The sequence below is a fragment of the Netta rufina genome (assembly GCF_964035555.1).
Source record: "Netta rufina genome assembly, chromosome: 2".
In the NCBI taxonomy this organism is placed as follows: domain Eukaryota; kingdom Metazoa; phylum Chordata; class Aves; order Anseriformes; family Anatidae; genus Netta; species Netta rufina.
The window spans coordinates 58,503,343-58,518,054 of NC_140124.1; the positions used below are offsets into that span (position 1 = coordinate 58,503,343).

Here is a 14,712-nt window from a genome sequence, read left to right on the forward strand (position 1 = left end):
ATAACGTTTTCAAATCAGGATGCTTTGGAGTGTCTTGCAAGAGGCTGAGGAGCTTTTCCCCGATGAGAAATGGTTGCCAATAGTCAGATCCTGATGTCTGCAGTCGTTTTTCTCTCTATCTGAGACCCCGGTTCTTTGAAGAGGCTAGATGTCGGAGCGGAGCACTAGTCCCAGAGATATTCTGAAAGTGCTAAGTTTGGTTTCAGCCCCCATCAGCAGACTTGGAGCAAAGAGTTTGGGGCTGTTACACAGCAACTTGTAGGCTTTACTGAATTTTGTACGGTGGAACACTTTATAAAAGGGGAAATGAAAAAAAGTCAGGTTGTTTTTGCAAGAGGTCCTTTTTTTTTTTTTTTTTTTCCTAGTGTGAGTTTCTCAGTCCTTAAGTAGCAAAATCAGAACATTAAATGTACTCTACCAAGGAGGGGAAATGTTTTTGCCTACTTTCTGGTCCTGTGAATTTACAATGAGAAATGATATATCTAAGTGTTAATTTTGCCAGTTAATTCTCCCTTCAAATGTCTTCTATGCCTGCGTTCTGTTCTTTTTACCGTGTTAACAAACATCTCCAAGACATTTCCCACTTGCCCAATAGCCTGCGCAGTGCTGATGCTGGACCCGAGTCCCTCTTGCTCTACTTGCACGAATAGTTTCACCGAATCCCTGGGATTATGGTGTGAGTAAAGCAAGCAGGATTTGGCCTTGTAGGCCCCACGAAGGTAAACTTAAAAGCTCACCACCTGCTCGATACCTGGGTGTGGGGTTTAGTGTTTCTTCCACAGCAGCCGATGTCGTCACTAACACCTAAACCAGAGCATCGGGGGCTGCACTCGCGAGCGGTGTTAAGTATCACTGCAATAATCCACTGTCTGTAATGGGAGAAACACGTAGCACTGAATTTGGGAAGGGAGAAAATGGCTTTCAGCTGTTTTGGTTTAAATTGTTTGTTTTTGTTATTTTAAAGCCTGGGTGGAAATAGGCTGGGAGACAGCTTGTTGAGAAAGGAGGCTCCCATTTCTTTGGGGGCCTGACCCTGCAAGTTGCTGAGGATTGGTGCCTCCGTTAGCTCCACCGAGGCTTGCAGCCCAGCAGGCTGGGGCTCCATGCTTCAGAGGCTCAGGCTGTGTGTACGGACTGGCTGGCCGCTCACCTGAGTGACTCTAGGCAAACTTGGCCAACAGGATACTGCGGGAATCTGGCTCAGCAGACAGCTTCAGCAGCTTGATCCAAGGTCACTGAAGTTAGTGGGATGGCTTGAGTATCAGGTCAGTAAACACACATTCCCAGATGTTGCTTGTTTTTACTTATTTATTTTTTTCCCCATGCCCTGCAAAATATTGTTGCCTTGCTCGGCAGGATGTTGGGGCCAGGGGCAAGGCAGCCCAGCCCTGCCTTTTGCCCTCCTTGTCTGCGTTTTGAAGGGAAGATTCCTGGGACTGACAAAGAGGTTTGCACAGCGCCCTGTGCCTTTGTGTGTATAGGTAGCCCTGTGTTCCTGAAGTAGGATTTCTCATTTTGAATGAGATTTTTGGCATCTGTCTATAGATCTGATGCTAGGGTGTGGAGAAACAGACTCCCAGTTATATCTGAATTCTTTAACTGAATTCTAAGATGCTTTGTACAGTTAGCAACTTCCCCAGCAGTCCTGGGGAAGAGTTATGTGCACGGCTGGAAAACTCTGCGAGCCGTGGTTCAGGTGGTAGAAATGCACTGCTAACGCAGTGGTGGAGCAGCGTTAGCTATGTAAAGGCCCATTTGGGTCAGCGGGAGCTCTGCCACTGATCCAGAAGAGTGTAGGATCAGGCTCAGTTTTGGAAGTCGTAGAAACTGTGTCCTGGCTTCCTCTTGCTTGGAGAAAAGGACTGAATTGAGTTGTGCTGTATGTGCAGCTAGACTGAATATACATATCACTTGTATAAAATAGCAGGGGGTGGAGTATTATGTAAGTATTTTCAGGATTGGGTCCGTAGGCAGTTCTACTTAGTCTTGCTGATAAATCCTTTTTCTTACAGTGAGAGTTAAAGTTTTTGTTTAAAAACAAAAGAATATAACATGTTTATGGAAACAAACAAGAATTCAGAGAAAAGAGCTGTGTATTTGTATTCCAAAGGTCACAAATCAGTTTCTGGAAAATACTATACATATGGTAATGGAAAAATAACTAAGCTGAAAATCCATTACGAACGGGAGTATAAATCTATACATTTTCAGTGGTGAGCTCAGATAGTGTATGCTATTTATAATAAAAGTCTTGTATAAGGTATGCTTAAGCATTGCAAAGAAGGTAAGTACTGTACTTGTTATCTAACAGATTTTGTAGCCTCTCGTATGGTTGGTCTCTATTTTTAAAAGCGATTATGAGCATTGTGCTTCATATCTGTGTTAGCCTTTCCAGAGCGCGTGCTTCATGTACAATTGCTCCAAATGCAGGGAAATAACGAACTTGGTGCTCAATTTAGACTACTGTACCCACCCAAAACAAAACTTTGGTTACAACGCAGGCTTTTAAAGGCAGGCACAATCCTGCGGATGCATTTCCTACTGCTTTGCTCTTAAGGTGGCCAGAAAGTAGTGATCAATGGATGTATGCAAGAAGCTGCAGATGCCCATGTCCTAATGAGCTTGGCAATTGCTCTACTATATTATTCCAAGAAAGAAAATACCAGGTCTCAAAAACTTAGATCTTCTTAAACGTGAGGGAAATTGCTTTCTTAGTAGATACCTATTTTATTAAGAATTTAAGTAGTCAATCTCTTTTGCATCCCCCTCCCCCCTGCCTTCTGGTTCACAGCAACCTAAAATGCTACTTTTCTGGGAACGGCTGATATTCTGACTTCAGTTTTGTAATTTAATGATGGAGAGTTTCCTTAGTAAACCAAATTTAGAGTACTAGAATGCTTATCTTATATCCAGACCTTGAACATAAAAGGCATTTTATACCAGCAATTGTTCATTTAATGAGCAATTGCAGAGTGCAGGACGGTTAAGGGATTGAGCTATATGCACCATTATTGCAAGAAGTATTCCGAAATACCAGAAATAGGACGTAAGCTCTGATCAGGGGGACTGTGAGCACAATTACCTTCTTTTCAAATCCTTCTGTGACACTGCGGGAGGAAAAAGGACTTTGAAACTTGAAAGGAAAGAGCTTGCTTTCAACCTCAAAAGCTAGGAGGAAAGGGCTCTGAAATTTGCTCAGTATTCCCAATTCACCATTAGCCTGTTTCTTCCTTTAGCCTCAAGGCATTCTCCGCTTTTTGAAAAGATGTTAAGAAATTCAGTCACAATAGAGAGCCTAGTTTTGAACATGTTTCACTCGGTCCATTGAGGTCTGGTCTTCAGCCTTTGTGTGGGGTGAATTGAGCTGAGCAGCAAGCTGGTTGGGGAGAGGTGAATGAGCAGTCTCTGTGCAGTCACAAATTCTGGCAAAGAAAAGATTACCCTCTCCTTTATTTTACAATATGCATTCCTGTACAATCCTGCTAGTGGCAATATGCGGAGCTGAGCTTGTGCTTAGGTCAACATGGAGCACTTGGTTTATAGCAACTCTTGTTAAGTTTGTCTTGTAATTGAAGCTGCTGTTGACCTTGCTTGGAGACCATTTGTAAAACCGTTTATTTAGCATAAACTGAAATAATAAACCCTCCTTCTCTTAGGCCGATTGTGATAGGGTGACATTAGTTTGATTTAATGATTAGCCGCCTGACCCCTCAGCTAGAGAGAGCTGCTTGAATAGGGAGAGTTCACTAGGAAGCACACAGGAAGAATACTAATGAGCTTGTTAAATTTAGCATGGCACCAACCACTTTTAATTCCTCTAATGGGAGAAGCACTGCCTCTGAGAGAGAGGGAGGGAGACAGGGAGAGGGGGGGAAAGGCAGAGAGAGAGAGAGAAAAAGAGAGGGAGGAATGTCCACAGCCTGGTAGCCAGAGAATTTTGGTCAAGAGAAGAGCTTGGAGAGCGTGTAAGCCAGGGTCTTTTGGACTGCGTTGTAAGTACGTTGCCTCTTCTCTTACCCAGGTGCAGCGTGCCGGCAGGTTGCTCGTGCGGCAGCAACGCTGCTACCTGCCAGTCGCCTGCAGGAAGGCGGTGGGGAACTTGGCGCAGGGACAGATTTAACCGGACCGGTGGTGTCTCCTTTAAGCCGGGGTAACTTTAAAGTGTTCTGGGGGTGATTTTCAGCAGGGTATATCAAGTAGATTTCAACTTCTTTTTATATATATATATATATATAGTTGCTGATTCTACGAGGTTTAAAATAAAGAAGTGTTGACTTTGTCTCTTGAGGTCTGTGAAACTGTGATAAAAGGAAAGAAGTTAACGTGGGAAGAAAGTTTAATGGAGTTTTGTGCTTGATTGTGGTTTGCCCTGCTTTTTAATTTGCTGGGTAAATTAGCTGAACAGCCAGAAGTGCGTTTGCTCAGACACACTGTCCAGTGCAAGCTGTTCTGTTGATTAAATGAGGTAGGTGCTCCTTGGTGCTAAACACTTCTAATAAAAACTGCTTCAGATCATAATAGCCGGACTAAATCGGGTATTTCTGAGTGGATGGGAGAATCTTGAATTAATGCAGTCGTTCCAGACTGGGTGCCTGTAACACGTGTCTCTGGCTCCTAGCTCGCAGGGCATACATGCAGAAAGGGAGGCTTATGCAGATTGCTTTGGAGGCCTGATTACTCTCTGCCCCCACCCCAGTCTGTCTCTTCTACCTGCAGAAGGCAGGATGAACGGTGCTGAAGTCGGTGGGCTCCCACCAGTAGGAAGCAGGTGGAGATGAGGGAGAATTGGTCCCCTTCACTGTAACTTGTCTCTGCAACATTTTAGTAAATCAGATGTTTCTCTTGACCCTAAAGCAGGCTATTCCTAAATCGTGAGAAGAGGAGTAGCAGCCATTGTGTGTTTGGCTGTGAGGAACCTTTGGCAGATGCTGCCGGGGAAGTGGGCTGTTTGCTTACATTTTTGCTATAGAGTCCCACTTGTTGCCATGGTGGACAGTATGTTTCCGTCAATAATTTGGCCCGGTGCAGCTTGTCTGCACTCACTCTAAAACTTGATAGAACAATTCAGCTGAAACAGAACAAGATCAGACAGCTTTCGCCCTTTGGCTCACTGAAGTGGCTCTGGGAGACTAGGCAGAATTATTGCCGGAGAAGTTTCCCCCTCAGTGTAAGCAGGGGGCTTTTCCAAACCTCTCGGCTGTTTGTGTTCTGAACCGCAGTGATTGTCAAGCCCCCTCATCTGCCCCCTATCCAAAGCAGCTCTGTGGGGTAGAGCGGGAAGTAAATGCTTAGCAAAATGTTTGTCTGTTGAAATTCCATATTATTGCAAAAAAAAAAATCATGTTTACTTTTTTTAAAAAAAAGAAATCTGCATGAAGTTTTATGTGGTGGGCAGCATACAAAACTGCTTGACTTTAACAGCAAGCGGCATTAATTTCATGACAGAGAGAGAAGGTTGATACAGAGGAAAAAATGCGATTTTTCTTTTGTTTACTTTTTTTTTCTTAAGGAACCAGAAAAAAAAGGGAAAACTTATTAAAGCGAAACACATTTTTCCTTTAGTTTCAAAGTTAGTGAAAGTAGGTTTTGAATTTCATTCAGCAGTTTAAAAAATCGTTCCATACCAGTCCCCAGTACCTTGATTCATGACACATGCGTGTTTTGAGAAGGAAAGAATAAAACTGAAGCCTGAAGACAGGCATGAGCTTCTTGTTGTATTCCAGGATGGCAGTTTTAACAAATATTATCTTTATATGGAAGAGTAAAAGAACTGAAATCCTATCTGATCCTCAGATTGATTATACAGCCACACAAATCACTTTGGCTCGCTGCTTTCCATACCGTGGTAGCACAGGTTAGCTTGCTCTGCTTAAGGGTCTGTCAGGATTTCAAATGGAGTGTAATCCCCTATTTTTACAAGAGTTTACATCTCATCAGTGAAAGTTCACTCTAGGTTGAAATTTAACATAAAAGACTCCAGCTAGAGAGAAACGCGATGGAAAATGTGACTTTGGTTGGGGTGATTTATTTTTTATTTTTCAGTTATACAAGCAGTTTTCTAAAAACCTCATATAAGTTTTAAAGTTTTAGACTCCCTTTTGCAGTCCTCTAACTAAAAACAGCTTTGGTGTAAAAAGTGGAAACCTTAAACCCTGCTAATCCAGAGCAGGGACCAGTGCCTGTGCATATTAATAAAAAATAGAAAAGGGCAAAGGGTTTAAACTCTACAGCGTTGTTGTCTGTTTCTATTAACTCTTTCTCCTCAGACCAATCCGGGAAGCGCTCTGTATGGAGAATTACCGCTGGCTGTTAAAAGAATTCAGTCCCTGGAAGATGCTGATAAGTCAGCAGACCCTGCTTGCCGTAATACCTGGAGATAGAAAAATAATTAAGCGCTCAATAGGCTACACTGCTGGGTTTTGTTGTTGTCCCTACTTTGGAGGAGAGGGGGCAGGGAAATGCCTGGAGAGCACAGCATTAAAAGTAATGGCGTAGCTAGTTTGTACGTATAATGCCCCAAATTCAACTCCGGGTATCTAATACGCATGGAGCCTGTTTGTAATCTAATTTATATGAAAGCAAATAGGTTGAGTTACGCTGGTGGCGAACTTGTGAGAGTAGGCTCATGGTGAATTGCCTGCTGGTGCCTTTGCTGTTTGAATGAGTGCAGCAGGGCAAGTTGTAAGTAAAAATGTGGCCCTGACCTCAAATATTCTGGCCTCTGACAACTGAGGTGAAATCTTGGCACTGCTGTAAACAACCCTGCTTTGCCTGTGGGTTGTAGGATAAGTGTACCTGAGCTGTGTTTATTTCCTAAGGGTACTGTATTTTCCTTTCCAGTTACCTTTTTGCACCCAGTGTTTAATCTGAGGTTCTTAATATACTTTTGAACAACTTTTGATGCTAGGAGTATTTATAAGTATTTCTTCAAGACACACTGGTGTATGCCCACACATACAAGATGGTTTGTAGAGCAAGGTTGTACCTGGAACATGGGATCTGCCTGAATCCAGCCAGCAGTTATGCACTGGTTTAGAGAAATGTCTGTTTTAATGAAACAATAATACAACTATGGGGGGTGTTTACAGTAGATATTTGTGCAGCTAAGAAAACTCTTCTGGTACATGTAAAATACACCTGGGGAAGCCACATGTGGCTTCTGAGGGGAAGAACCCCTTGGTGTGGTTTTCAGAGGGTATGTGTGGCCCACAGGGGAGCCCAGGTTTGGTTAAACACCCAGCTGTGAGGCAAGGCAGGCCAGTGGATCCAACATCAGAAGGCCATAGGGCCCTTCACAGCAGGCAAAAAGGCCTCAGAGGGGGATGCTGGAGACAAGCAGGTGAAGAGCCATGGCCTGATGGACATGTGGAGAGGAGGCCTGCGGATACTTCTGCCTTCCCATACTAAAATGCACACATGCGATATCATAGGCCTAAGGGGTCATCCAGACTGGGGCTTGGGCTCCACCCTCCCCACTCTCTTTCATTTTCCCCCTTTTTCATTGAGATTTTTTTTTAATTTGTGGATATGGGAGTAAGGACAGAGGGTGTGTGCTCCACCATCCTCCACACATGTCCCTGTGGTGGCACTGCTGGAGCAGTTGTCCCCAGTTGTGCCTGCCTTACGCAGCTGGTGCTGGATTTTGGGCAATTTTACCCATTTCCTTGTTGCCCACCTTGCCTCTCATCACTAATGACCTTTCTTTAAGGCTCCAGCCTCTCACAAAAGCAAGCCTCTGAAGGACTGGAGCAGCGCTGCAGAGCAGCAGTGGGTGGCGAGGTTTGATTTAGGCTCAGCTAGCGGGGTTCATCTTCTGCTGTTTGTGACAAATTGTTTTCTTCCTCCCCATCAGGCAGGCAAAACTTCCAGTCTCCTTGTCCCGGTGGCAAAAAAAATACAGCAAGTCCGTGTCTGTTCTTGCAGGATTGATAGCCCCGCTGCTAAATGCATCAGTGCATGGGTCACGATGATCTACCGCCCAAGAGCCGAGCTGGTGTGCTCGGCCCGTACCCACAGCATCCCTCACAGCCCAGCGTGCGCCGACGGCCACTAACTCGCGCCCCGGCGTTTCGAGTGATGGTGGTGGCGGGGAGAACTTTTTATTTTATTTGCTAAAAATGGACTAAAAGTCTCTCACTCTTTCTGCTCTCTCTCTCTTCTTTGGTATTTTTTTCCAGAGGATGAAAGTCCTGGACAGACCTATCACAGAGAGAGAAGGAACGCAATCACAATGCAGCCACAAGGTGGGCAAGGCCTCAGCAAGATCAGTGAAGAGCCTTCAACATCTAGCGAGGAAAGGGCCTCATTAATAAAGAAGGAGATCCATGGATCTATATCGCACCTTCCTGAACCTTCTGTACCTTATCGTGGGACATTGTTTACTATGGACCCCAGAAATGGTTACATGGATCCTCATTACCGTGAGTATTTGCTGCAGATTTGTTTCGGGGAGCAAGGTTGGAAGGCTGTTGAGGCTGTCAAATTGAGTGTCATTTTATTTGTCACATTGCATCGTCGCTGGAGCCAGTTCCTTTGTCTGTCTTAGGGTTGAGGTAAATGTGTTCTGTTTTTTTTTCTGTCTCAAGTTAAAAGCAGGGAGCAGTTGCATGGCAGCTCAAAATTAGCACAGGCCACTGCAAAGCAACTTCCACAGGATATATCATCTGTTGCTAATCCTCCTCAACGATCCAGTGCTGCATTTGCTCCACCCCCTTCATACACGAAGGAAAAAAAAAGCCTCATTAAAGAAAGCAGAGAAGGAAAATGAAACAGCCCTCAAAGTCTTTTTTTTTTTTTTTTTTGGAAACAATTTTGAAGTGCAGTATTAAAAGGAGAAAGGGAGAAAGGACTGTGCCTTGTACAATAAGAATTTGGGGAGTGATTGGAAACTTTATTGCTGCTGTTATTGTTTGCTTTTATTATTTTTAAGGATTCACTTTTTCACAAGCATGCAGGCTAATAGGGTAGTTTTGTCATTTTCTTTCCCAGCTATAGTCCCCTGAAGTTGTACAGGGGGAAAAAAAAGGCAAATGTTTTCAACTTCTGAATTCCTGCTCAGGCATTAATAAAAAAGTAAGAAATTAACTAACACTTGAACACAGATGTGGAATGGATTTATCCACAGGCAAAATGTGAGGGAGTTAAGCAATTTTTTTCATCTGCTTCTAGTTTTTTTTTTTTAAATGGCAAAAAATCATTTAGTTGTGTAGTAATGAAGTACATCTTGAGGTGTCAAGGCTTGTGCCTTTTGATTATAGATTTATCACCTAGTCAGGATACAGATTTGCCATTTAACCTTCCAGTCTCCAGTTCCAGATGATAGGTTTAAGACCCACAAAGAGGGGCCAGTCTGTGTTGTTTTTTTTTTCCTTCACATCATTCAGAAATTTTAGTGTTTTAAGGCAAAAGGTCATTAGCCAGACGACTGATTAGTGAGGACAGCTGATTAGTGCATGTTTTTTTGCTAAAGAAAGTGCCAGGGATAAAAGCTAATTTTATCCCTTCATTAGTTGGGCTAGCAGCAAAGGGGAATGTTCACTCATCAGGGTGCAGATCAAAGTATGTCTCGCGCAACCTTAAATCTCACCGACCTCCTTTTTTTTTTTAAAAAAAAAAAAAAAAAAAAAAAGAGCCTGATTGTTAATAAGAACGAAGGCATTATGAGAAAACGAATACTTGCTGTCTTTGTAGTCTAGATCAGTATTTAGGGAAAAAGTTTGCAGCGAAGCTTTTCAGCTCTCTTCCAATGTACACACTCCGTTTCTGCACACTGTCCTCTTCTCTCGCTCTTACGCAGCCCTGTTCGAACCCTGGAGGGGAGTTACTCATCCTTCTGCCTGGAAGGGTGTGCAGCAGCACGCTAGTGGCAGACTTGCCGGCCAGAGAAGCGTGAATGTGCAGAGCAGAGTACTGCTCACAGTCAGCAGCACACAGAAATACAAGCTTGCAGATAGGAGACACCAACTGCAGCGTACAGCGTTGAGGATTTGTTAACGCAGACCCCAAGTCTCACTCAAAAACAAAAATCCTGGTAGGGAAGCAAATCACTTCTGTGTGTAGGCACTACAGCTGGAAGGAAAGGAAGCATACAACTGCCCCCCCCCCCCCCCCCCCAAAGCCCCAAACAACCGAACAACAAACCTTATGCTAAATTTAGTGATTGCCATTTTGACCATCTGACCAGCTGCTAACTAACCTCTTAAATCTGGACCAAAGTGTCTCTGATACTACTAAAGATTCAGACTGAGGAGTAGGGTCCAGCCAGGCAGAATGACTGGGTGGTTTGGGCTTGGTTTATTTTGCTTTCTGTTATTAAATTTGCCTCTTTTGACTGGAGTTCCCAAGACTTTATGTAGCTGCTATGTCTATATTGTGACCAGTAACATGAGCTAGTTAGGATGTGTGGACTGCTAGGGAAGCATCGATGTCAGAAGTTGAGGGAACAGCATAAGTTACCCTGCATATAATGATAGAGAAATAAGTGATGAGTTAACTTTAAATGAACAACAAGATCCTAAAGCAGAAGTCTAAGCCAGAAAAATATCAGATGGGCAGACCCACTTCACTGCTGCTGTATTGAATTGCTGGGTTTTACTCACTGATTTATAAAATCCCTCAAGCTATTAATGTCATATAAAGAGCCATCATGCTTTTATTTACCTTTAATAGATGTGATACAGAAAGAAAACTAAAGAGACAAATGTCTATCTAGATTTATAGGGAAGCAGACAGGCTTACTGAAATTTTCATAGTAGTTGTATCATTTATATATGTAAGACATGCTTTCATCGAAGTGGTGACAGTATTCAGGCTGACACTTATAGTGGGCCATATGAACAAGGCTGAATAATGTAATCATATCCCAGTCCCACTGTAGCAACAGGTGAGGAACCAGCGAAGCTATTGTTCTTTTCCTTAGTTTCTTGCCAGTTTTCCTGGGCATATGGATAGAAAATACTGTTTTAATTCACCATAGTTGGGTATGTAAACACTCAGAGTAATTCCTTAGTTTCCCTGTGGTTGGAAAATATAGACTTTTCAAGATGCCTAATTTGTGCTTCTATATATACCCACTTTGTATTTAAAAGTGTGGGCAGGCTTCCTGTAACACAGGAAGAGGGAAAATAATTTTTTTTTTGTTTTGAAGAAGGACATCTGTATATTTTTATGGCAAGAAAAGAAAAAGAGCATTTAAGTCAATTGTGTGTGGAACGCATGTCTGCTCCAGGAGCTGCAGTTATTAGAAACAACTTGAATGCCTTGCATTTCTACATGTAAATATGCGTGTCTCTGTGTATGTGTGCTGCAGGATTTTCTGTTATAATTTTTTTCCTAATTAAAATGACTGATGTTGTAAACGTTGGGAATAATAGTTACCATATATGTGGAATAAATACCTCATCGAGGGGGAGTTAGCTCTCCTGCAGAGTGTGGGTGGGGAGGATGGTTGTGTTTCAAGTGGACCAGCTTTTCAAACAGCTGGGATGAAACATGCTATGGAGCTGGCGGCCCTTGTGCACCGCCAAAGAGCTCCTCAACTGTTTAGCAACCGAGGATGAGAGTGCGGCCTTGTGCTCAGTCCGGAGACCTCTGTCCTCCCAGAAATAAAAACAAAAACACATCCAGGCCTAAAACAGATATTTTTGTTTTCAGTTATTTTGTCATTGTTATGATTTTCTCAAGCATTGATTAAACACTGGTCACTAAGGATGTTTTTTAAAACTTTTTTTTCTGTTTAAAAGCTTTAGAGGAGATGACAAAAATGCTGGGGTTTCCCTTCATATGTTACAGCTTTTCTTTACTGAGGAGAGCAGCGTTACTGAGCTTGAGCGTGGATTTTTGCAGTGTTTCTTAAATGGATTGGAAAAAAAAAGTGTTTCTCAAACACTGATTATGGTGGTAGTTTGAGCCCCTTGTTAAAGTAAATTCTGTCTCCAGAGGTGGGGCTGAGGCAGGGATAGCAACTTCCTTTTGTTATTCTCTCCCCAATTTTAATTCCCACGCAGATTTATGGCAGTGCTAAGACTGCCTGTCTCAAAAGTCATTCCTCATGGAAAAAATGAATCATTCCTGATGTAAACACTTTGATTTAAAACATACTGCTGGTATTCTTCCCTGCGTTTCACAGCTCATCTGAAAGAATTGTTAGTTCCTAATTAGTAAAGCCTGAAGAATTATCTTAAGCAAAAAGCAGTGACAGTTCAGTTGGCTCTGATCTAAAAATTCATATACACAGGAATGGCCCTGGCAGGATTCTTTCTGGTACGTCCCTTCAGCTCAGTGGTTGCACTGAACATAGCTGAAAGCAGGATCTCACCCTGCTTCTTTTTTTTTTTTTTTTTTTTTTTTTTTTCTTAACAGGGATTTATTCTGCTGGTTTTGAAGCTTCTGTATCTATATGGGGAAGCGGGAACTGCTTATTGCACATTTCATAGGATTAGCCCTCCAAATGCATTGATTGCCCTCGGTTCCCACCAAATGTGTCTGGACTTGTGCTTTGCAGGGATCATGTCCTCATAACTGCCCCCCTTAGATTCCCCGGTGTTAATGTCATCTCAAAATCAATTTGCAACACGAACAAAAGACCAAAGCAAGGAAAATAACAGTGCTAGTTCACTAGGTGCACTTGATCATTTACTTGTTCGTTGTTTTAATTCCCCTTAGAAGAATTCCCCTTCCTTCAATCTTCCCCATAGAAAAGGAGGGAGAAATATAATAAAAAGGAGATCAGACTGTTTCTACAAATGGTAAGTGGAAACACTGCATTAAAATGCAATCATAAAAAAGCAGTGACTTTACGTGGTGGTGTGGCTTGCACTGTGATGGTCATCTGTGTGTGGCTCATTGGATGGTAAGAGCTGTCCAAGCTGCCACCAGCAAATGAACTCAATCCCCCTTTCTGGGCTGGGGGATGGGGTGGTGGCTGGTGGCCTCCTTTGTCCTCTCCCTGAAATGTTTTGGGCCTCCAGTGGGACAGCCGAGAGCCTTTAGGTTAGTCCCATGGCAGGCACTTTTCTTAGCACACCTCTAGGTTCCCTGCGTCACAGCATGGTGGTGGCCAGGGACAGCTCTTTACAGCCATTTTCTCCCCCAGCCCTGTTGGAGAGCAGTAGGTGAGTGTCAGTGAGGAATCCTTGCAGAGATTTAGGGCCAGAGTCTTTAAAGATGTTTAGGGGGTCTTCAATTTCAGCACGAGGTTAGCCTCTTAAATACCTCTAAAAGTCTGGGTCCTACTTGTTCAACCCTTTCTGCAGCAGTATGCGGAGGAGGGGCATAAGCACTGTAGTAACAAAACTATCCTCTGACAGTGATTTATGGAGTGGTTTCTAAATGTTGTCAAGCAGGGGTTGTTGGAAAAAAAGTTAAAGCATCTAATAAAATTCACAGGGAAGAAAACTCTGCTACAAAAGTGAATGTCAGCTGAGCAACCAAAAAGTTGGTCTTAATGAAAAGAAAATTAGCATCTTTGCACGAAAGCTTTTGGAAAAAAAATCTAAAATTTAATAGCTTATTTCAATGGCCTCCAACAGAAAGATCTTACTGCTTTCAAAATCAAGCTTAGTGTCAGAGACACCTTCAGTTTGAAATTTTGGAAGGAGCAGCAGACCTCTTGAGCTTAACAACTACTTGGAAAGCTGTTCTGCAGGATGTCTCCCAAGCCTCTCTAGTCATGTTTGAGAAGTTCTGCTCCCTGTAAATACTCCTGCCTATTTCTCCTGAGTCCCTCTGTGGAAGAAGCATGGACTCTTTAGAGCCCTGAAGTAGCTGCCCCTGCTTGCTCCTCTCATTTGGAAGTTACAATTGCACTGAAAAGATTTACAGCTAGAAGTGGCACATAAAAACGTCCTTTTTCTACCTGATTTTCTTTCTCCTCAGCGTGAGACTGCAGAACTGCCAATACTTGAAAGGCCTTGAAATGTAATGTAGCTGATAAATTGAAGGGTGATCTTTTTGGCTTTTTGCTTTGCTTTAGCTTCAAGTTTAGGTTAGTATTCAAAGATATGTATTTACCATTTTTTATCTTGTCATTACAATTAGTATTAAATTCAACTGGAAACTACAGGGGATGATCTGGAGAGAGGTGATCCTGTTTGGGCAAAAGGTAGAATAGGATATTTCTGAGATCTCTTATGACTAATTCTGTTGGACTTAATGTAAAAAATGTCCCGAGGATCAAATTTTCAAAAGGAAAGAAAAAAAAAAGTATTTTGTCCTTCTATTGCACCTAAGAGAATGTGACTACTGAGCACTGCTGCGTGTGGAGCCGTCCGAGGACCAGATTGGTTCTGTTAATCTCTTTCATTGGGTTGTTTTAAGAGAATGTGGGTTGTTTTTTTTGTTTGTTTGTTTTGTTTTTGTTTTTTTTGAGAATAAATGCAAAAACACTCACTTCTTCCACAGATTTGATTTGGTTTGTCAGGTGAGGCATTTTTAGATGCTTTACAGTGTGTATTTGTTGTATACTGCCTTCATGGAAGGAGACAGAGTACATTGCTCAGAGCTATAGAATCATAGCTAGGAACTCTGAAAACCAGCCAAGAAATAATGTAATCCATCTCTTTAGCCTCAAGGCGGATCAGCTATCCCTAAATCAGGAGAGAATGAAAAGCTTCTTAAAAGTTGCCGTGTCCCTTGATACATGGACGTTCCTGTCTCTAAGAGTCTTGTCACAAGGTCTGTAGTGGGTTTGGACTGATCTTGTTTCCCTACATG

General features: G+C 42.7%; 1 protein-coding gene across 2 annotated transcripts in view; it reads left to right on the plus strand.

Annotated features, from left to right (window-relative positions):
• The window catches only part of GLI3 (GLI family zinc finger 3), a gene marked incomplete at both ends in the record, with an annotated part of 191,625 nt that overhangs the window by 41,665 nt on the left and 135,248 nt on the right, over positions 1-14,712 (plus strand). For both annotated transcript variants that reach the window (XM_084306660.1, XM_084306661.1), the window contains one exon: positions 8,178-8,420. In XM_084306660.1, the coding sequence (XP_084162786.1) occupies positions 8,178-8,420 (243 nt within the window). The remainder of the gene's footprint in view (positions 1-8,177; positions 8,421-14,712) is intronic.